Here is a 23,154-nt window from a genome sequence, read left to right on the forward strand (position 1 = left end):
GTATACGTTTGCTTTCCATACATAGCTCACCTAAGCTAAATATAGATCATGGTGTTCCTAAATTAACCTGATGGTGAATCAGTGCTGCTCATACTGCCTTTCCCACTCTTGTGAAATCTGGTGTTTGCTACACTCACACAGCCTGCCTGCAGGCTGCTTCCTCCCCTGTTGCTCTGACACAACTTCCTGGAGGAAAGCTGGTCCCACCCCATTCTTGGGGACCAGTTTCTCATGATGTGCAGGCCCTATAAATATGTGTCCATTTGCAGACTCCCAGCACCTGCTGAAGAAGGTTGGAGAGTGAGGAGGTGGACCTTCATCAGCTTCGGAAAGCTCCGCCTGAGCACAGAGGTACAGTACAGGAGAGGATTCTGTTTTTCCAGTGACCGGGATGCTAGATCCTGGAGTGCAGTGGTGTCTGGTGTGTATACTGGAAGGTCCATTGTGCAATCCATTTCTGAGATTGAGCTCAAGGTCACAGAGGCATTGTTTTAGCCTCTGATCTGCTAAAGTAGAGATCACTATGAAGACGTGTCAACATCTACAGGTAGTTTTGGAGGTCCATACCTGAAGGGGGTACTTTGTCATACTGTACTCATCTAAGCTAGACCACCCCTCTTGTATATGAACCTAGGGACGGCCTCATCTGCTTGCTAGTTGTTTCCGCCAGACAGAGTCCAGGCTTTGCAGTATTCATATTTAACTGTCTGCCTATGTCAGCCTCACACCTTCCTTTGAGAGTGACCAACCACCACCTTTGAATTCCTACTGCTCATATTTTTCTAAATGTTTTAACCTGCTCACTTTAAGAAAATTTAGAAAAAACAATTTCATGTCACCCAGAACACATAACCACTTATGCATGAACACACTGTTAAACATAAATGCACACTTGTGTACCTACATACATGTGTGTGCATGCATACACACACACACACATACACACGCACGCACAAACGCACACATGCACACACACACAATCTCTCTCTCTCTCCCGCATCCCTCTCTCGCTACCATACCCCCCCCCTCTCTTTTCTAGAAGCCGAGACACCTGCACAAGAGAGTAAAACACAGTGTCTGGAAGGGAACTTCGTAGTTGAAATGTTAGAATTACTTCTGTGACCCTGTGAGCCCTCCTTGATCAGCCACATTGTACATAGAAGTGGCAAGTATAGTTCAGAGGTTCCATGATCCACTCCAGAGCTCGCTGTGTAATCCTGATGGGGTGACATCTTCCCTTAGTTTTCTGTGTTTCCCACAGGTCTCTGGTTTGGTGGTAGATTGTGTGCTCCAGAGTTTGTGTATTGTCTTCACACATTGGAGACAGTGCTGCCTGCTCAGTGGAGCTGTTGCTGTAACTTGTGTTTCTGTTAATTCCTCATTTACCCTGAGAATTGTCCTGCTCTGCTGGCAACACCCTAGACTGCTTCATAGAATATGCTTAGCAGCTTTGGTCACCTGTAGTGCTCCTGCTGACTCTGTCCTGGGGCACTGGCACACTATGCCATCCTTTGTGCACCTGCTGTGCTGGGCATGCTGCTGCTTGTTTATCAGATAATCTGCACACACCTCACTGTGCCAAGCAAGAGGTATGTGCCAGGCATTGGTGGGGGCAAAAGAGAACCTGATGCTATCCTCCTCAGCTGCTTCTGCCCCCGAGGAAGGGCAGCATGTGACTTGCATGCCTTCTGTGCACACACTGCTTAGAGTGCCATCAGTGCCAAGGTACATGGGAAAAAATCACTTTCAATTATAGCTTTCAGAGCATGGCACATGTCCTGCATGCCTGGCATAGTTTGGATGGTATCCATGCTTCCCGCCTTCCCATGAGAGTAGAAAGCTCACAGATGTGGCTTTGGTTCATTATTAAAGCACCTCATCCTCCCATCAGCAATGGGCACACTATGGGTTCCCTCTCATGCAAACTACATTGAATCAAACCTTCCTACAACTTCTAAACAAGTTACTCAAATCCTTTTGGTTTTAACTTCTCTCATTATTGCAAAACCTCCTTTACAGACCCACATTTCCTGCCCAGATCTTAAATTGGTGAGCGTGCTTGACCATGGATGAGGGCTGCCAGGCTCTCCTTTCCCTTCTTCCTTATCCCTTTTTCCTGCTTGATCAACCCATGTAATGAAAATTGTATTTCTCTTGAACATTTCCTTCACCCGTTTCCTGTGGCCACAGTATTACAATTCATCAACCCACTATTCTTGCTTCTGTTACCAGTTCCTCCAGGCCCATGGTATGAAGGGACCATGTCAGGCACTTTGCATCACACAGGGAAGAATGTCCCTTGTTTGAGTCATGGGTTGTAGCCAGGCAGTGGCACGAGAGCCTTAGGTCCACAATCTCAGAGCTGCTCCTCTCTCACCCTTACATCTCTAGAAATCCCAGTCAGAGTCTGGGGCCTACATCTACCCAGGGCCTTCCTTCTCCCATAACAGACGTATGCCCATGGGCTCTGTGTGCTGCTTAGAGCCACCACAAAAAGGCATCTGTGGCATTCCATGAACTTGTGTATATTTGTTTGTGTTGGTCCAAGAAAAGTTAATGCAGACTCAAGCCTTTAGAGGTGTCCATAGCAGTGAGAGTACATACTGTCTATGAGTGGGTTTCTCTTTCTACAAAAGGAGTGTTTTCATGTGTGCTTTCTAAGGATCTGGGACACAAAGCCTTACTTAGAGTTTGGTGGATGAGATAATCAGTCACAAACATGATGGATGTGACAGAGCCATTGTAGATGTATATTAAGAAGGTGTTCGGCCCTTTGTTTTCGTGTTATCAATACACCGCCCCGTGGAAATCATACAAAGTTGGATACACTATGGTTGAAACATGTCTCTGGCAGGGTCCTAATGGCATCCTTCTAATGAGGTGCTTTGTAGTCTGCCTAAAGCACTGTCTTGGCGGTCCTCCTGTATGTCAGGGCATGCCTTATCCTGTGCCTGATAGGCCGTAGACTCATCTCTGCATCCATGTACCTGCTGGTGACTGCTATGGGATGCCCCAGTGCGGAAGGGAACCTTCTCAGCAGCCACGTGGTCCCCTGCACACTTGTTTTTCACCACCTCCTTCCAGGGCCTACTTTCACCAGGGTCTTGGGCATATACACTGTTTAGTGTTAGCTTAGAAGCTGCATAGGGGCATGAGGGCAAGGTTATACAATGAGAGCTGGGAAGCTGAAGACAGCAAGAAGCCAACTGTGTGCATTAGTAATCTAGCAGCCAGTGTTCTAGCAAAAGCTTTCATGCCTGACACAAAAACCTGTAATTATAATAAACCTATAATGAATCTGTCACTCTTGTGCCTCCGGTGATTTGATGGAATGCTGGGTGCATTATTTATTGTACCCCCTACCATCTTACACCCCTTCCAGAAGAGCGTAGTGAAGACCCTCTCAATGGTGACAGTGGACGGTAGAGATCATCCACGTCTCTTCATCCCTCCACATCGCAGCACGTCATGTACTTGAGCATGCCACTCATCTCTGCCCCCACAAATAGGAATCTCCTGCATCCCATCAGGATGAACCCTGGAGAGGAAGGAGCCCCATTTAGGTTGTAGCAAGCGCATGCACTCCAAGCTGGGAACATGTAGTAGTGTGGAAATTTGAACACAATAAGAATAGTTGACATGAAAAATATATTTAGTTTTCAACATTTTGCCAGTGGCAGGAGCCTGACCTGCATTGAGGGATGATCTTGTCTGAGTTCTGAGTGTGAAACTAGGAGTTGTGAGATGCAGTCCCAGCTTCCGTAAGCAACATTCTCTCATCCAAAGAAACACAACCCAACCAATATGTGCCACATTGATTTTATATGCGCAGACTAGGAAGGCCTTGAGCAGGGCTGAGTCTGCGGTATTTGTTGTGCTGACCAAATACTCAGTAAATACACTCTTAGTATCCCAGGGAATGGTTTGCTCACAAATATACAGTACGTTAGAGACACTTACTGAGACAGGCAGTGGTTAGACTGAGAAAAGGTGATCAGAGCTCTGGAGAAGTTGGAGCTGTCCAATGGAGTTGAGGAGTCAAGTCTAGAGGTTGGACTTCACTCATCAGCGTGTGGGGGAAAAGGAGAGTACATACTACAAAGGGTCTCAGGGTATCAGAGAACTGGGGATCTTCGGTCTCGGCCAACAGAGGAGCTTTAGAGTGGGATTCCAGAGGAGTGATTGGAGAACACAGACTGGAGAGGGTCTGAGATACTCACAGCCTCAAGCATGTGGTGATCTCTACTATGAACAAAGAGATTAGTCTGAGGGTGGGACCCAGAGTACCCAGAGTGCCACAGATGCAGCTCAAAAGGGGTTTGGGATCATTTTAACTTCAGCAAACAAGAGCTTGAGAATACTGATAAAGAAGCAGATCACAGGATCCGATTCGAGCTCCAAGTAAGTGGATACTCCAGATCTGAGGATTGGATCTGAATGTAGGAACCTAAACAAGGGAATAGATGCTAGCATATGGAAGATGACCAATGCTGGACAGCATAGAAAAAGGTATAGTCAGAAATGAGCAGATTTAAATGTGCTCAATTTTCCTTACTATTCCTTTCCACTTCTGGGCTCCATGTAGAGAAGCTTTGCTCCTCCTTCTGGTTTTCACCAGGGTCTTCACATCTTAGATGGCTTCCTGGCTCTTTATACAGACTCTTGACTCATTTTATCCTCCAAAACCTTCACTTTTGTATTTTGACCCCTCATGTCAATTTCTCGGCACACAGATCCATGTACACTTACAAAGATTAGATGGTGTTTGATCAAAAGACATAGGCATCAAGCCAATCAGAGGAATGATTCTGGTCAAAGCAGGTAGAAGTGGGAGACCCAGGCTCCTCTGAGGCTGGCTCCCATCAACAGTTGTATTTTTTAAACCAATGTTGTTGTTTCACTAATGACCTCTGCCGTGCCCACATAAGCTGTTCTAAATCATGCCCTTCCTGTCAGGGTAACACTGAATTCATTAATTCTTTTTCCCTCCTCAGGTAGACCCAAAGATATCTGGTAACCATGCTGACCTCTTTTGTGCTGCTCTCTGTGTTCCTTTGTGGGGTCGTGGGCCAGTTCCCCACGGCCTGCACTACTGCCCAGGCCCTGAAGGACAGGCGCTGCTGTCCCCAGTGGAAGGACGGCAGCATGTGTGGGGCAGCCTCAGGAAGAGGACGCTGCAGGTTCATGCATCAGACGTATTCAGAGAAGAGGAGCTACACTCAGCCGAACGATGACCGCTTAGACTGGCCCCATGAGTACTACGACAGTGTTTGTGTCTGCAATGGGAACTACGCTGGCTTTGACTGTGGGGAATGTAAGTTTGGCCTCTGTGGAGCCAAGTGCACTGAGAAGAAGACCATCATCCGGAGAGAGATCCGTGAGCTCTCACGTCAGGAGAGATTAACATTTTTCAGTTACCTGAGCCTTGCAAAGTTGAAAACAAGTGCAAGATATAAAATTCTCATTACTGGCAACAGATATGACAGAAACACCTTCCGCTTCGTAGAAGCCTCTGTCTATGATGTCTTTGCCTGGATGCACTTTCATTCCTCTTCTTCATTCCTACTGGATAATCTCTTTGATGGAGTAATAAACCTTGCTCATGAAGGCCCCAACTTCCTTCCTTGGCATCGGTGGTACCTCCTCTTCTTTGAGAGGGAAATACAGATTCTGACCCACGACTATGATTTTGCGCTTCCGTACTACGACTGGAGCATGGAGGGCAGGACCTGCAGCATCTGCACGGATGACATGATGGGCAAGAGCGATAACCAGGGTTTGCTGACTTCTTCTTCGTACTTTGGCAACTGGAAGGTAAATACACAACTTTGCCTGTTTGCTTATAAACTTTCAATGATGAATGTATGTGCCCAGGAATGTGTGTACTGGTCTGCAAGCGATGAAGTGGTGTATAATAGAGGGGGGTGCAAAGTGGGGAAAAACAATGTGTGCATACAATGGGATGGTTTTCTGCACTGGTGTTCATGTGGGGAACTCAACCCAGTGCTCCTGCACTGCAATACACAAGTGCCTCTTGACCAAGAGCTAATTAGTAGGAATCTCTTGAAACTTAACCTGTATCATAAAGGAAAATACACATGCCTCTCTCTAGCTTCACCACGTACAGTTGCTGTGTTTTGCCTTTAATGCGAAGCCCTTTACTCTGGGGCAGTGGATTGTGGCATTACATGGGGAACACTGACTCCAACATATTTAAAACCACAAACCAAGTATCCATATCCTTCATGACCCACATCACCAGGAGTTAGAAGATGGAAGAGGGTCACTGGTAGGCACACCCAAGAGCCCTGTCAGCCACAACTGATGGTATCTCCTTACTCTCCCCATTTGCTGAGACATATTTCCAGGTCTCCCTGTAAGCATGGTCCAGTATATTCACTGGCCCTTCAGCAAGCAGAGGTTCAAATCAACTGTCACTTTTGCCTGTCCCACAACATACCAGGAGATAATGACCATCCACTAAAGATGAAACCCTGGCAGAGACTCTCAGGGATACATTGTGTTTGGGAGTTACTGGGACATCTTTCCCTGAAGGATGCACACACAAGAAATCCCACTATAATCTTGAAAAGGTTTATGAATATGTTAAAGACCAATTTTAGTGAAGAGTATTTGAAAAATCAGATACTAACATTATAGTAAGTAAAATAAAAACATTATATGTAATTACAATGAAGTTGGCACCATTTTAAGATACTAGGTGGCAAACTTTGGACGAGAGCTGTGATTGAACCCCTTCTTTTCTGATGTCTACATTAGTATCAATGTCTTGCTAAAAATCAGAGATTCCTGTGTATCTTGCTCACGTCCCTGCTCAAAGCTCAGTTTTTTCAGTCCACAGCCTGCTGGGAAGCAAGGCCAGCCGCTGGTCACTTTATGTCGCTGTACTTTCGAGTAGCATTCTGATGACGTCAGCAAGTGCCACCCGTGTGCGCCTTTGACACAGAGGGCCATATTTACGAGAAACTGATGCGCCACTTCTCTTGCGTCGCCCCACTTAACGACACCATGGGTGCGCTGTATTTACAACATGGAGCCCATGGCGGTCATTAGGCCAATAGCGTAAATCGAGGCGCTTTGCTGCACTAGCGTCAAATGATTGAATGGTTGAAGCTTCACTTTCTCTGAAAGGCTCTTGTTCTGACTTTAAATACTATTTCTCTGCATTATGATGAGAAAATGAATCTTATGATTCTTGTGATTGAAGATGATTGAAGATGGGAAGTATGAATAGGAACGTGCAGCTCCGTGCACATTGCCGCACATTGGTGCACATTTGTGCGCATTGCTGCACATTGGTAAACATTGCTGCACATTGGTGCACATTGGTGCACATCCCTGCATAGTGCTGCACATTGCTGCATATTGCTGCACATTGCTGCACATTGCTGCATGTTGCTGCATATTGCTGCACATTGTTCCACATTGGTAATCATTGGTGCACATTGGTGCACATTGCTGCATATTGTTGCACATTGGTGCACATTGCTGCACTTTGCTGCACATTGCTGCACATTGGTCTAAGGCTATTGAGTTTCTTTCTCAGCACATAAGCAACATAATGTATGAGTATGTGACCTTTATTTCTTCCATTTCTCTCTGGAATGTACTGTGCATCACCTGCTCTCATTCCTTCTTGGCTCCCATACAATTCCTTCTCTGCCACAGATGATGTGTACAAACCCTGTGTCTTGCCATCACAAACCACAGTCCGTCTGCGCGTCACCCCAGACCCTCTTTTCTTTGTGTTCTCATGTACATTCCTACCATTCCTACTGCAGTTCACCTCTCTGGTCTTCTTTCTGCCTGTTGTTTGCCTTTACTGCACAGCTCTTTTTTTATTCTCTTCCAGTCCTTCTTCTTGTAACTGTCCTGTTCCACCCTATTGTTTGTCTGATTCCTTTCCCTGCTGCTTTAAAGCCCCACATTCCTAGGGTCACTTACCCTCTTGTACTCCATCCATGTCTCTGCCCTCTGGGATCATTACCTATTTTAACCTCTTTGCTAAGCGCTGTGCTGATGATTCTCAGCTTTTACTCTCTTATTTTTAATCTCTGTTCATGTCTTTCAACCGATTCCAGTCCCTCTTTGCACATTGCTGCTGCATTCTTGTCTAATCATTACCAGCTCTCCATCCAACCACATCCATCCGTCCGTCTGTCCCTCCTTCCCTCCCTCCATCTATCCATTCATCCATCCGTTCATCCATACGTCCGTCCATCCATCCATCAATCCGTCCGTCTGTCCCTCCCTCCCTCCATCCATCCATCCATTCGTCCATACGTTCGTCCATCCCTCTATCCATCTATCCAGCCATCCATCCATCCATCCATCCATCCGCTCTGCTGCTTCTCAAAAGGCAGCAGAATAATTCTAACCTTTCTAACTCTTGGGTGTAGTCTCAGCCTTGAGAGAAGCTAATGCCTAAGCAGTGCCCTCACAATCCAATAATCTTATTGTCCTCAGGGGCCTTTACAATCTACATCCCCATTCCAAATGATTGGCTTTCAGTCTTTCCATCTGCACCAGACTGCAGCACCCACAGTGAGTGGAGGCAATGGCAGCCAGGGTGAGATCACGTGACTAGGCTCTGGTTTTCAAGGAGGTCACTGAATGTGTGGAAGAAGACATCCCTGACCTCAAAAAATCCATAGGAATCTCATTTCACACTCACACAGATCTCTGCTGTGTAACTGAACATGATGGCTCTCCTGTCTGTGAGTCCTGAGGCTGCCTTCAAGGCACTACTAAAACCAAAGCCAAAGGTCATGCAAGCACATGCCTCTGCTCTATGATTTTAATAAGTCCACAAGGACCCTTGATCAGACAATTATGGACTTTGTGGTCCTGTTTCTTTTAAGATCACCAAAAGGTCTGCAGTGACCAATCTTTGGGTGGCGGCATTGTATAGGAGGTATGCAGTAGAGTAAACACCATTCTGACATGGGCTGCCTCAGACATACCATCCTCTAGTCTCACCATAGAGTTTCTAACCTCACTTCTTCCATTCCATTTCCAGAGTATCTGCAGCGGGTTCAACTACCTTGATAAGTATTGCATAGGTGCAGAAGATAAGTGCAGGATGGAGCCTATACATAGGAACCCTGGTGCTGACCCCAACAACAACCAGTTGTCCTCTGCTCAGCAAGTGGAAGACGTGCTACAGTGGAAGGACTACGACACTCCTCCGTATAATATCAGTTCCAAGCACAGCTTCCGCAACTGTCTGGAAGGTAGGTGAAATTTGGTGTTTCACAAATATCTTGTTTTTGTGTGAAATATCTCTTCTTTTTTCACATAGCTGATTAAAGGATGAACAGATAGAGAAGGTGGCTGGAATCCAGATGTTTGAGTATTTACTGATTTCTACAGAGTGAATGTGGTGAACGGATGGAAAGTGCCTCAGATATCAGGATGTCATCCAGCTGCTGACCCTAGAACCTATGTCTGAGGAGACATTTCCCAGTATGGGGGAAATATTCTGTTCCACTGGCAGAACTGGTGGAATTTTGGTGGCTCATCTAACATGGAATTCTGGTCAAATTCCACCAAAACCCACAAGGTGGAATTTTTTCCATAGTGCAGCTCCAGAATGGTAAGTTTGTGAGCATGTTTGAGATTTGATGCCACCTAGCATGATTTCTGGTCACTAGGAGGACATCCGGACAGACTTTTCTAACAGGGTAGTCACAGGCAAATGTGACCACTGACAATCCGAATGCTGGAGCTTGACCAGAAAATGTACTTGATCGGCAACAAAATCTACTTGAATAGCTGCACCCTCTTGCAAGCTGCGTGGTGCTGTTTGTGCTGATTTTTCAGAGCATAACATGCTCCAGGTGCTAATTCATAGTGTACCTATGTAACTTCATAATTCAGTGGAGTCAAATTCAGTGAGGTTTGCCCACCCCTAGTTCTACAACCAGTGCAGAAGAACTCTCAACTGCACCATAGGACACTCTGGAGCTTGACTGGCTGCAGAGGTTGAATCTATGCTTCAATGCTCTCCTTAAAGCCTACTGGTGGAGCTATCAAAGGGAAGGTGAGGGGGCCCGGCACTGATTTGGTACTGAGTTGGGATGAAGGATGCAGAAAAGATAAACAGGATCTAGTTTTTGGGCCGCCAACTCAATAACCACCCATGTGAGAAACACAGATTATGTTACACTCCCTGCTACAAAATACACAATCTTATACTTCAAATTGTGCAATAATGGAAGCAGAAGTAAACAATCAATTGCAAGGACTGACAAAGATATTAACTGATGGTCCACACGATCATCCCCACTCTTCCAGCTACTCCCAAGGGCAATACCTTATACTCACCAGTATTTGCATTGAATAGCCGTGTTCAGTAGAAGAAGGATCCTTCATTGGCGGCCATTGGTGAACATTCTTAAAATCCAAGAATGCCCACTTAAATCAAGCAGTGTGTTTGTAGCATAAATTAGGATCAAATAAGGGGAACAGCATCCCTGAGCCTGTACGGGACAGCAAATTAGTTAAAAATACTAGTGTCTTATTTATTGCTCCTTCTTTCTCCTCTTGAGTCAGTGTGTTCTAATATGTTCCTCAACATCTCATATCAAATAGTCCATCACATTTTCTGTTCACAGGCTTTGTTGATCCATCCAACGGTGAGGTAAGGAGGCGGAGCCTGCACAACATGTTCCACATGTACATGGGCGGAACGATGAGCCTGGTCCCCCTCTCCAGCAACGACCCCATCTTCCTTTTGCACCACGGGTTCATTGACAAGTAAGGCACAATCTATAGTTTAGAAAATAACTGCCTGAATAATCTATGTGTAAAAAAAAACAGATGTTACAGCTACTGCATTAAAACCTTGATACAATTATGAGAGATAAACAGTCACCAAGGCTCCTATATATCTATCTAGCGCCATATTTAACTCCCAGCACAGAAACGACGCATTGGTGGGAGGCATACCTAAATAATGGTGCTAAACCCGCTTAGCGCCATTATTTAATGACTGGGTCAGCCCAGGAGTTTAGGGGCTGTGAGGCACTTTTCCATGGGGAAACACCATGGAATGGGCACGAAGATGCCCACACCATCCCCCAGCAACACCACCACCCACACCACAGGGGCACTACTGGAGGAGGCAGCCCATCACAGGTAAGTTGCAGGTACGTTTTTTTATAAGTGTGTGGTGTGCCACTGGGGGCCCCTTACATGGGGCCCCCTGCCTTGCACAGGGTATGTTGGGCATCCCCTGGGGCCAATGGTCCCCAGTGGTGGCCATTGGGTATGTGGTAATGACTCTTGTCTACACTTAGACAGGAATATTTTTTTTGTTTCTTGTGTGTTGAAAAATGATGCTAGGCTGACTTGCAGCAATATTTTTGCCGCATACCAGTCTAGAGTAATTTTTGACCCACTAGCTCTTTTCCCCTAACGCCATTTTGGCCCGGCTAGTGGCATTTTCTTTGACACTAGCCAGTCCTAAGCACCTCCCTCTGTTATTTTATAAATATGGCACATGGATGGTACTATGGAATGGAGTTAGCTCGCGCTAAAAGGAATGACGCACAACTGCCTAGTTGTGCGTCATTTTTCATGAATTTGGGCCTAAATGTTGGGGACCACAAGGACACAGCTCAACCACCTTGCCTCTTGCTTCTAAAGCAAGAACCGTTACAGAGATATTGTGTACACTCTGACCTTTAGGGGACATCCTTAGATTTCAGAAAATGATACTTGAAATTTTGGGGGGCACTGTGGACCATGCAAATGTCTCATAATGAGAGCATCATGGTGTCCAAAAGCCAACACAAGGAAATGCATAAAAAATGTAATATACAGCAGGCAAGGTCCATTAAATCTTCTTATTGGGCATTCTGGGAGCTCCAGATAAAGTGAGTTGCCAGAGTTCAGTGTCAAGTCAGTAATCACATCCACACCTAAACAGCTGTCATGGCTAATCATGTGCCAGCTCATACCCTGTCCAAATGTAACCCTCCAGGTTTATGTAATGCATTCTAATTAATATAGATTGTGACAAGTTCAATCTGCCACCTGCACCCTCATGATGCATGGTCTGCATTCTACAGCTGGCCTGTGTGATGTCTAATGCATTGGCACCACATTGCAGCTGCTGGACTGTGGCGCACGTACCATCAGCTAGACATAGTAAAAGGTCCCATTGATTGCGGCCAGATTTATCTTAACGTATATGTTCTGTATTAGAACATTGGCATGTTGAGAGCTCCCTTGAAGACAATGGAGTAGCTGCAGCCCATTTGAAATGGTATAGGCCAGCTGTTTTCAAAAGTACAATGTCCTAATACACAACCTCTGCCTCTCTGTTTTGCCTGCCTCCTCAAACTATGCGGACTGGGCAGAGCTTCTGCATCTGGCAAACACAGGAGCCGTACCCTCCCCCCATAGCTCACAATGTTATTGAAGCCTCACAAGAAGTTGAGGGGGAAATGCTGCTCACCTCCTGGGTCTCCCTGGCTAGGCTGAAGGAGGAAGTCAGTTTAGCCAAGAACAGCGAGAACCAAGTGCTGACTTCAGACTTCTTTCATAACTATTGCTGTGAGTGTTCAACAGCTAACAGCTGTGACCAGCCGAAAGGCTGTTATCTGTTGAACAATCACAGCAACAGATGTAAACAGAGGCTCCGGAGCCTCAGGGGCATTTCAGCCCCCCTCCCGGGTTCTGAGTTGACATTGTTTATTAATTCAGACATTCTGTCTTCACAAAGTGGATTGTTTTAATAGCCTTCTGGCTCCATAGCAGCTACACTGGAATTTAAAAGATTGGTAAGTTGAGAGCTCCATTAAAGACAATGGAGTAGTTTCAGGCTTATTATTCCTGGAATAATCCTGGAGCTTCCACATTCCAATGTTTGTCTTCATGTTTCTCCCTTTTTAATTTTGAACATTCTACCCTTAGTGAGCTGCATCTTCTAATAGCTTTATAGCCCTTCTGCCTCGGCATACACCATTGTTAAAGACCCTCTCCCTTGCCATAGACCCTCGTCTGTGGTTTGGGTCTATAGCTCATGTTGATGGCTTTTATCAACTAATATAGCCCCCAGCAGCAGGCTATAAGGCTATATTAAAGTCCTGCTTCTTTGTTAGCACTCGAGCTGGCCTCTAATAGCCGATATAGGGGGTCATTCCGACCTTGGCGGCCGGCTACCGCCGCCCGCCAGGCGGAAACCGGCATGCGGCCGCCAATGCAGCCGCACTCACGCGGCCCCCATTCCAACATTCCCGCTGGGCCGGCGGGTGCAAACCAAGTTTGCGCCCGCCAGCCCAGCGGGAATGAGGCCGCAACACAGGAGCCGGCTCCGAATGGAGCCGGCGGTGTTGCGGCCGTGCGACGGGTGCAGTCATGCTAGGCAGACAGTGAAAAGCTGGCGGGGGCCCTGTCAGGGGGCCCCTGCACTGCCCATGCCAGTGGCATGGGCAGTGCAGGGGCCCCCAGGGGCCCCAGGACACCCCCAGGGGCCCCAGGACACCCCTTACCGCCAGCCTCTTCCTGGCGGTGAAAACCGCCAGAAACAGGCTGGCGGTAAGGGGGTCATAATCCGGATTATCCCAGCCGGGGCTGAAATGGCAGAAAACCGACCGCCAGCCTGTTGGCGTTGCTTTCAGTCATAATGGCCCTGGCGGTCTCGGACCGCCAGGGTCAGAATGACCCCCATAGTCCGCTACGAAGGGCTATAAGACTATGGCCCTCATTACAACCCTGGCGGTCCAAGACTGCCAGGGCTGTTTTGGCTGAAGCACCGCCAACAGGCTGGCGGTGCTTCAGAGGGGATTGCGACCGCGGTGGTAGCGCCGCGGTCGCACCGCCGGGGCCGGCGGTTTCCCACCAAATTTGCCCCGGCGGTTATAATCCGCCAGGGCAGCTCTGCTTGCAGCGCTGCCCAGGGAATTACAAGTCCCCGACCGCCAGCCTTTTCCTGGCGGTTTGAACTGTCAGGAAAAGGCTGTTGGTACGGGGAGTCGCAGGGCCCATGGGGGCCCCTGCACTGCCCATGCCACTGGCATTGGCAGTGCAGGGGCCCCCTGACAGGGCCCCATGCAGCTTTTCACTGTCTGCTATGCAGACAGTGAAAAGCGCGACGGGTGCAACTGCACCCGTAGCACGGCCGCAACACCGCCGGCTCCATTTGGAGCCAGCTCCTATGTTGCGGCCGAGATCCCTGCTGGGCCGGCGGGCGGAAACCAGTTTTCCGCCCGCCGGCCCAGCGGGGATCTCATAATGACAGCGGCGGGGTGGGTCTGCATTGGCGGCCGCCCGGCGGTCAGATGTTGGCGGGCGGCTGTAGCCGTCTGCCAAGGTAATAATGAGGGCCCATATTCTCTAGCTAGTGCTACCCATGAGTCCATTCCATCGCCACTACATTCCCCACTCAATGAGTACTGCAGGAGCTAGACAGCTGCCCTGTCTCTCGCCACCACATCCCCCACTCAGTGAGTACTTCGGGGGCTAGACAGCTGCCCAGTCTCTCGCTGCCTCATCCCCCACTCAGTGAGTACTGCGGGGGCTAGACAGCTGCCCAGTCTCTCGCCGCCACATCCCCCACTCAGTGAGTACTGCGGGGGCTAGACAGCTGCCCAGTCTCTCGCCGCCACATCCCCCACTCAGTGAGTACTGCGGGGCTAGACAGTTGCCCAGTCTCTCGCCGCCACATCCCCCACTCAATGAGTACTGCGGGGGCTAGACAGATGCCCAGTCTCTCGCCGTCACATCCCCCACTCAATGAGTACTGCGAGGGCTAGACAGCTGCCCAGTTTCTTGCCACCACATCCCCCACTCATTGAGTACTGCAGGGGCTAGACAGCTGCCCAGTCTCTCGCCACCACATCCCCCACTCAATGAGTACTGCAGGGGCTAGACAGCTGCCCAGTCTCTTACCACTACATCCCCCACTCAGTGAGTACTGCAGGGGCTAGACAGCTGCCCAGTCTCTCGCCACCACATCCCCAACTCAATGAGTACTGCAGGGGCTAGACAGCTGCCCAGTCTCTCACCACCATATCCCCCACTCAATTTGTACAGCTAGGGTGAGCCATCTTTTCTCTTACCCACACATTACAAGCTCAATATGCACAAATGTGGCTAGCCAGATGCCCACTCTCTCTCCACCAGGAAACAGCCTTTATCACAAAGGTTAGAAAACAAGAAGCCTTTCCATGAAAGGCTTTACAACGAAAATGCCTTTACATTGAAAGTCTTTTAGAACAACACTTTTTATGATTATGCATTTTCAAATGAGGCCTTTTAGAAACAAAAATTGTGGGAAATGTAAGTGCATTGCAGGTAAGTAAACAGCTTTTAAATATGTTGATGTGTGTATATATATATATTGCTGAAACTTCCCACTGCCTTTGTGCCCAAAACGAAGGGTGCGCCAGCTGAGACAACTACCCAACCTCTGTAATGAAATCCACAATTCCTCTCCACTCAATTGGGAAGGTGCTTGCATTGCACACAGAACACAGTAAAGTATTTAGCTTCACATCAAACATTGATGTGGAGATGAGGTCCCCGGGGCCAAGACTGGCCTGAGAAGGGTGGCCATGCAGCCCCCTCCTGCCCCCCTCAAAAAATAAATATATAGTCTGGGCCCCGGTGAATGGGGTCCACGGGGCTTTGATCGGCCTGGGGATGTAGGCTGCATGGCCCTCCCCCTCCAAAAGATTAAGGGGGTCATTATGAACATGACGGGATTCCTGCTGCCCCCTTTTCACCCTGCCGCCCTATAAACAGCATATCACTGGGCCGGCGGGCAGAAACAGTGTTTCCGCCAGCCGGCCCAGCGGATTGCTGGGCCAGGAGATTACCGACGGCTCAGTCAATGACACAGTGCAGCGGGTGCAGCAGCACCCATCGCGTAGATCACTGCCTGTAAATCGGGAAGTGACCTGCGCAACGGGGCTGTGCATGGGGGCCCCTGCACTGCCCATGCCAAGTGCAGGGGCCCACAGGGGGGCCTCGGAGCACCCCTTCCGCCAGCCTTTTCCTGGCAGGTGAAACTGCCAGTGAATGGCTGGCTGAACAAGGGTTCTTTATCCAGAGGGCAGCACTGCCCTGTCAGATGAAGAATTATGCCAGGCTGCCTGTGGCGGTCCCCACTGTGGTCATTGTGGTAATTATGTGGTGGTCGAGACTGCCATGCTGGTGGCGGAAATTTTTCGACCGCCAAGTTCATAATGAGGGCCTAAATCTTTATGCTGGTCCCCAGTGGATGGGGTTCCCGGGGCTGAGAATGGGCAGGGGAGCATGCAGCCATCTCCCAAAAAACCCCAAACTATTTATGCTGGGCCCCGGGGGAAGAGGTCACTGAGGCCAAGATCAGCCTGGGAAGGGAGGGCTGTGCAGGGCTGGGTTCTTATAGGGGTCTGCAGGGACTTACCTATATGTTTGGCGCCGCTTGACGAATCTTCACAAAGCTTTCCAAAAAGATTTACCAGTTCCGTCAGCTGCTGCCTGAAAGGATTTGGTGTGATCCGTCCAGAGGGGAGGAGGAGAAAGGGGGGTCCAAAAACACATTTTCCCTATTCATTTCTCCATAGGGATTTTTAAAACAGCGATAGCACACAAACTACTGAAAGAAATTCCACCAAATTTGGCAGAAAGGTAGGTTCTGGTCCAGAAACAGTGCTTTTTTTGTTTGGTGTAATTCCGTTCAGTAGTTTTGGGGAAATTAAGGGGAAAACAAATTTATATATCTAGGGATGCAAAGGATTTGCGACCACTAACAATCTTGTGCTGAGATCCGATTGGCTGATAATTCAACAACAGAAGTTTTGTCACCCATCCTGGGACTCAGCATTTTTTTTTAGTTTACAAGAGGAGACGCAGTGGATCCGTGAATCACCTTGTAAAAAAAAAGAAAATGGAAGAGCGGGCTCCCACGCTTTGTTAGCCTAATGCCCCCAGGTGGGCCAGGTCCCGGGGGCTTCTTTAAAACAAAAGTCGGGGAGCCTCCTGTCCCCCTCTCACTGCCCCGGGGACCACTACTTTCCTGGGGTGATCTCTTAATTAATGCACTGGGGCCCTGTGGACCCCAGATGCCCCGGTGACAACCACCTCCCCTGGGCAACACGTTATTTGGAGCGGGGAGCTTGAACCCCCTGCTGACCCGGGGACCACCACCCCCCTGGGACAACACTATATTTTTGTTGGGGGGGCCATGAGGCCCAACCCCCTGCTTCCCCAGGGACCACAGCCCCCGGTGCAAATGTTTATAAAAAGAAAGGGGGTCCCTATGGGACCCCGTGCCCTAGGGGCCACCACCTCCCTGTGGCTATATAAACATTGAAGGGGGCCCCCAAGGGGCCTCTGATGGCCCTGGGGACTGCCACCCCCTAAGGCTGGCTCTAGCTATGTCCCGGGGTGCTCATCCTCGGGACATAGCTGTTTTCTGTGGCTTGGCTTTAAAGCAGGTCCCGCTGTCAAAATCCAAAGTTTCATCTCTGTCCCCTGCACACTTGCAGAGGACAGAGATGTAATGCTTCAGCAAGCGTGCAGCTGCTAACATAGCAGCGCCGAGCTTGTTGAAGCATTGGTACAGTGGGCGAAACCTAATGGCTTCCACCGCAGTGCCAGGTAGCCCGTAAGGGCATTGTAAGAACAAAAATAATCTATGGACCGTGTGGGGTGCCCTTGAGGGCTCCTCCATGGTCCCACATAGCCTGTAAAGAGCTTTATTATAAAGATTTAAGTTTTTTAAAAAAGTAGGGACCGCGGGCTCCCCCTGTGGTGCCTACATTTTTTTTTTTTAACAAAACACACAAAGAACTAAAAAAAAGAAAGCCCTTATATCTCAGTGTAAAGGTTGCAGAACTATGGGGGTTTGAGTCCAGTTGGGCTCATTTTTTTTAAATAAAAAAAACAAACTGTTTTGAATGTATTAAATAAATTTTTTGTTAATCCAACAAAAATATCTCATTCTAAGTATATGAGATAATCAAGCCTGAAAAAACTCTCTTTTTCTCTCTCACATGTTTTCTCTCTTTCTGTCTCTCTTTCAATCAATTCCTCCCATTCACACATCCACTTAGGCACTTATGCACCCATTCACTGACCCACTCACTCATGCACCCACTCACAGACCCAGTCAGACACTCACGCACCCACTTATAGACCCAGTGACAACCTTATCCAGCCACTCACAGACCCTTACACAGACTGACGCACCCAGTAAAACACACTCTCACACTCAGACAGACAACCTGATAGCCACTGAAACCCCCAGATACACCCTCTCACACCTATTCTCACACCCAGAGAAGCTGTGACTAACGTCCGCTGAGCACGGCGAATGGGCTGTGCACAGCATAGGTTTAGGTGGTTGGGGAGCGTTGGCTGCAGGGTAAAGCTGCCGGCCAGGTCTTGCGGGCAACCTCCCCAGTACAAGGCTGAAGGATGTGCACAGTTGTATGCTTATAGGGGGTTGGCCTCACACTGCGCAGTGGTTGGATTAACGTATAGCAATTAAAATTACTATTTGTTAAAAAAAACATTAGAACTTCACTAAAAAAACAAAGGTAACAGGGATGTTATAGTTACAAAATAGAATTTAAAAAAACATAGAAACTCACTTAAAAAACTAAAGGTTACAGGGAAGTTATAGTTAGTCTCCCATTTTAAATGTACAAACCATAGAAATGTAACTGTTGTAGTTAGGGTTACCTCAAGTAACTATAATTCGTGCCCTAAGGTAACTATAACTCGCGTCCTCGCCATGCACTGCAATTTACCCAACAAATTACGGCACTAATGCCATCTTTCATAGCATCATTGATAATATCAATGTAATATTTGCAGTAAAGGTTTTGACGAAAAAAACTGTGCATGGTGAGGGATGTGAGATATGGTTACCTTAGGGCACGAGTTTTAGTTACTTGAGGTAACTCTAACTATAACTGGTGAATTTCTATGGTTTGGTACGTTTAAAATGTGAGCCTTACTATAATGTCCATGGAACCTCTGTTTGTTTTAAGGTAATTTCTATGGTTTTTTAAATTATATTTCCTAACTATAACATTCATGTAACCTTTGCTTTTTTCTGTAAATTTCTATGTTTAAAGTATAGTGATTTCAATCACTATACGTTAATCCAACCACCGCAACGCATGGCCTTAGGTCATGCGCGGTGGCGGTTGGCCACGGGGCGTGGCCTCCGGCCAGGTCCTCAGGTCAACCCCCTATAAGCACCCAACAGTGCACGTCCTTCACCCATGGGCAGGGAAGGCTGCCTGCAAGACCTGGCCTGCAGCCAGACCCTGCGGCCAACACCCACTAACCACCCAAACCCATGGTGTGCACAGCCCTTTCGCCGTGCACAGCAGGAGTTAGCCAAAGCTTCTCTGGGCATGAGAATAGGTGTGAGAGGGTGTATCTGGGGGTGAGAGTGGCTGTCAGATTGTCGGTCTGAGCGTGAGAGTGGGTTCATCAATGTTTTAGTGGGTGCCTCAATGTGTGCTGGATCTGTGAGTGGGTGCATGAGGAAGTCAGTAGGTCTGTGAGTGGGTGTGTGAGTGAGTGGGTCTGTGAGTGGGTGCATGAATGTCTGAGTGGGTCTGTGAGTGGGTGCATGAATGTCTGAGTGGGTCTGTGAGTGGGTGCATGAATGTCTGAGTGGGTCTGTGAGTTAGTGCGCAAATGTCTAGGTGAGTGGGAGAAATTGAAAGAGAGACAGAAAGAGAGAACGAAAGTGAGAGAGAAAGAGAGAGACTTTTTAGGCTTTAGTATCTCATATACTTAGAATGAGATATTTTTGTTGGATTTAACAAAAAAAGTATTTAATATTTTCAAAAACGTATAATACTTTTTTATCAAAAAAACTAATAGTAATGAGTCCAGCTGGATTAAAACCACCATAACCCAAACTGAGCTAGTGTACAACAGGGGCTACCCAGATGCCCAGTCTCTCACCACATTATGAACTCAAGGTGCACAGATGGGGCTGGCCTGATGCCCAGTGTCTCACCACCACATTTCCAACTCAATGTGAACAGCTGGGGATTAGCCATGCAGTCTCTACCCCCACCCCCATTAACAACTCAATGTGTACAGCTGGGGATTAGCCATGCAGTATCTAACCCCCCCCCATTAACAACTCAATGTGAACAGCTGGGGATTAGCCATGCAGTCTCTAACCCCCCCCCCATTAACAACTCAATGTGTACAGCTGGGGATTAGCCATGCAGTATCTAACCCCCCCCCCACCCCCATTAACAATGCCATGCAGTCTCTTACCCCCCCATTAACAACTCAATGTGAACAGCTGGGGATTAGCCATGCAGTCTCTTACCCCCCATTAACAACTCAATGTGAACAGCTGGGGATTAGCCATGCAGTCTCTTATACCTCCCATTCCCCACTCAGTGTGTACAACTGGGGCTAGCTAGATGCCCGCTGTCAAGCCACCACATTCTCTTACCCTGATGTTTGGTACATTCTAACAGCCAGAGCTAGCCTCATTTCCAAATCATTGCCACAACAGAGCTCTCTGTGCACTCATCTCAGATATCCTAGCATCAGAATCTAGACTGTTATCCATTCCAACTCTACCAACTCCTTTGTTCCCCGACTTGCATGCCGAATGTTGTAAGAGATAATTGGCCCCCAGTCTGAGTCTTTAACAAAAAATCCCTCTTCTCCATTTCAATATTATGTATCCAAATGAGTGACTTGCCATTTTTACAACTCAATCTTTTCTTTCTGCAGAATATTCGAACGCTGGTTGGTGAAATACAATGTCACCAGTGAAAAATACCCCAAGAACGAAATATTTGGACATGGCCCAAATGATTACATAGTGCCCTCCATACCACCAGTAAGGATCAAGGACTATGTGAGGCAAGCAGCAATTTTTGGATACAAATATTCTGATTACCATCCTCCATCCAGTAACTCTTCAAACACAAAACAACAAGCATAGGGCAGTTTGAAACAAGAAGATCCAGGCGTGCATCCTCGGAGGAGGTACTGGTTGTTTAAGAACTTGTGATAGGAACACAGGACAAATCTAACAATAAGCTGTGCGTTGGTTTGACTACAGCAGGACATTTAATCTAGAGAGTTAGAAGTTGAGGATAATACCCACAGTTTGAAGATTGGCAGTGTCTTCTCCACTGTTGTCCAATCCATGTATTGTTTCCTACCAGCGGACTGGTAGTTCCTTCCGCCAACAGTCCTACTGAAAGCAGAACAGGAGACCCCTCTCATGCCAATTACTCACATGTCCACATATCATGAACTCCTGCTCTCTTTTGATATGCACTTGATGGATCTTTTTTCTGCTGATTCTCTGCTAGGGACTGTGATAAAAAGACCTACCTCACTATTTGCTCTTACGTCAGATCCCGCTTCTACCTAAGAAAGACATGAGTTCCAGATTGCTAATCATTCCTTCAGCAATCCACCCATTCTATTTCATGGACATTTGTCTTTCACCAGTTGGTAACTGAGCATCCCTTCCATCACCTCCCCACTCTCCGGAGAGGACCTTTTTAGAATGCAAGATGGCACTGAGGATGAAGCAAGGACTCCTTGGCACAGAGGTTCTCCAGATGTTGCCATAGAGTCGTCCATCTTCAGCAGGAACTGCAGTACATTAAAGTATATGTTTCACTGATCTAGCATCACCACCTTTCAAGCTCATTGTCAGAGGGTTCTCTTTTACAATGTGCAAGAACAAATTGCCAATGCACTCTCAGCTTTTCTCATAAATGATTCTGGTTTACTGAGCCTTACAAGGCACTGCTCAGCGCCGCCCTTTGCACAAGCTCTTGATGGTTCATCTTTCTCATGTAAAGTCATATAATGTGATGTCTAAACTGATTCACATAACCTGCACTTTTTGTCTTTTCAATTAACTAACATCTGTAAACATCTGTAAAGTTATTGTATTAACTGTATTATTTAGATTTTTGTGCCCATTGATATGTATATTTATTATGTATGGGGGAATGACCTTTCTTGCTGCATTAAGGATGAGTAATTTAATCAATAAATGGCTACTTCTAATATGAATGGTTTTCCAGCTTTTTATTTTGTTTTGGTCTACCTCCTTTCCAGCCCCCATCACATACCACATTGCATTTTCTGAGAGTTTCTTCTGTGAATGTTGGACACATGTAGGATCTAGATAGGTCAGTGAGAGAGAGGAAAGGACAGACTGCCATTTGTCACCAGAAGATGTGAACAGATGCATAGAGGTAACATGAGGCACTCCCATGTACACAGCTGCATGACAGCACAATATAACTCTTAGATTTAATTTTATTAAAATATTGTGAATTATTAAACTATGGTGAAAATGTATCACATGATTCTATTTTCAGTTCCATTGTCATACGGTCTCAGACTTCCCATTTCATCTTCTAACCACTGACTATGATCATCTCCATCAAGATACTAACTTACCCAGTCATAAGCTAGAAGGACATTGACGTGTTTCAGCATTTGTCCAATTTTCACATGGATCTTTAGTGAGATAAAGAGGTAGAGACCACTATGACATGACTCCAGTGCATCCTACTCAATGCACGTTTACTAGTTAAACACACCACCGAGGTCTGGGACACAATCTCCTACCTCACCCCAGATGTCATCATCCTCCCAGAAACCTGGCAGAACTCTGCCTTCGCACCAGACATCACCACCACCATCCCCAAAGATTACAAAATAATTCACTAGGACTCAACCAACAAGCATGGAGGTGGAATCGCCATCGTCTACAGGGATACCATCCGCTACATGACATCCCCTGATGACCTGATACCAGTTATGGAACACATCAACTTCCAACTCCACATAGACAGAAACCACCATCAGAGGCACCCTTGCCTACAGACCACCAGGACCACGACCCAGCTTTTGCAACGCCATCCCAGAACTCACCACCCCACAATTGACGACAAACACTACAAATTCGTAGGGGACTGCAACTTCCACCGCAATGACCCCAGAGAAGCCAACTCCACTGATATCCTGGAAACCTTGAGCAACATCGGACTCAAGCAGCTTGTCACCGACCCTATCCACATCGCAGGACTCATCCTCGACCCCATCTTCAACTCCAGCAACAGCATCAGGTACATCCAAACCAATTACCTGGTCCGCCAACCACAGCAT

At 47.4% G+C, this 23,154-nt stretch overlaps 1 protein-coding gene across 1 annotated transcript; it reads left to right on the forward strand.

Annotated features, from left to right (window-relative positions):
- The first annotated feature begins 283 nt into the window (after nt 1-283).
- LOC138249660 (tyrosinase-like) lies at nt 284-22,050 on the forward strand. Its single transcript, XM_069203620.1, has 5 exons — nt 284-351; nt 4,995-5,814; nt 9,041-9,254; nt 10,638-10,779; nt 20,743-22,050. Exons 2-5 carry the CDS (start codon nt 5,020-5,022, stop codon nt 20,954-20,956), a joined length of 1,365 nt encoding a protein of 454 aa, XP_069059721.1. The 5' UTR covers nt 284-351; nt 4,995-5,019; the 3' UTR covers nt 20,957-22,050.
- Nucleotides 22,051-23,154: the final 1,104 nt, after the last annotated feature.

The sequence above is a fragment of the Pleurodeles waltl genome, chromosome 8, assembly GCF_031143425.1.
Source record: "Pleurodeles waltl isolate 20211129_DDA chromosome 8, aPleWal1.hap1.20221129, whole genome shotgun sequence".
In the NCBI taxonomy this organism is placed as follows: Eukaryota; Metazoa; Chordata; class Amphibia; order Caudata; family Salamandridae; genus Pleurodeles; species Pleurodeles waltl.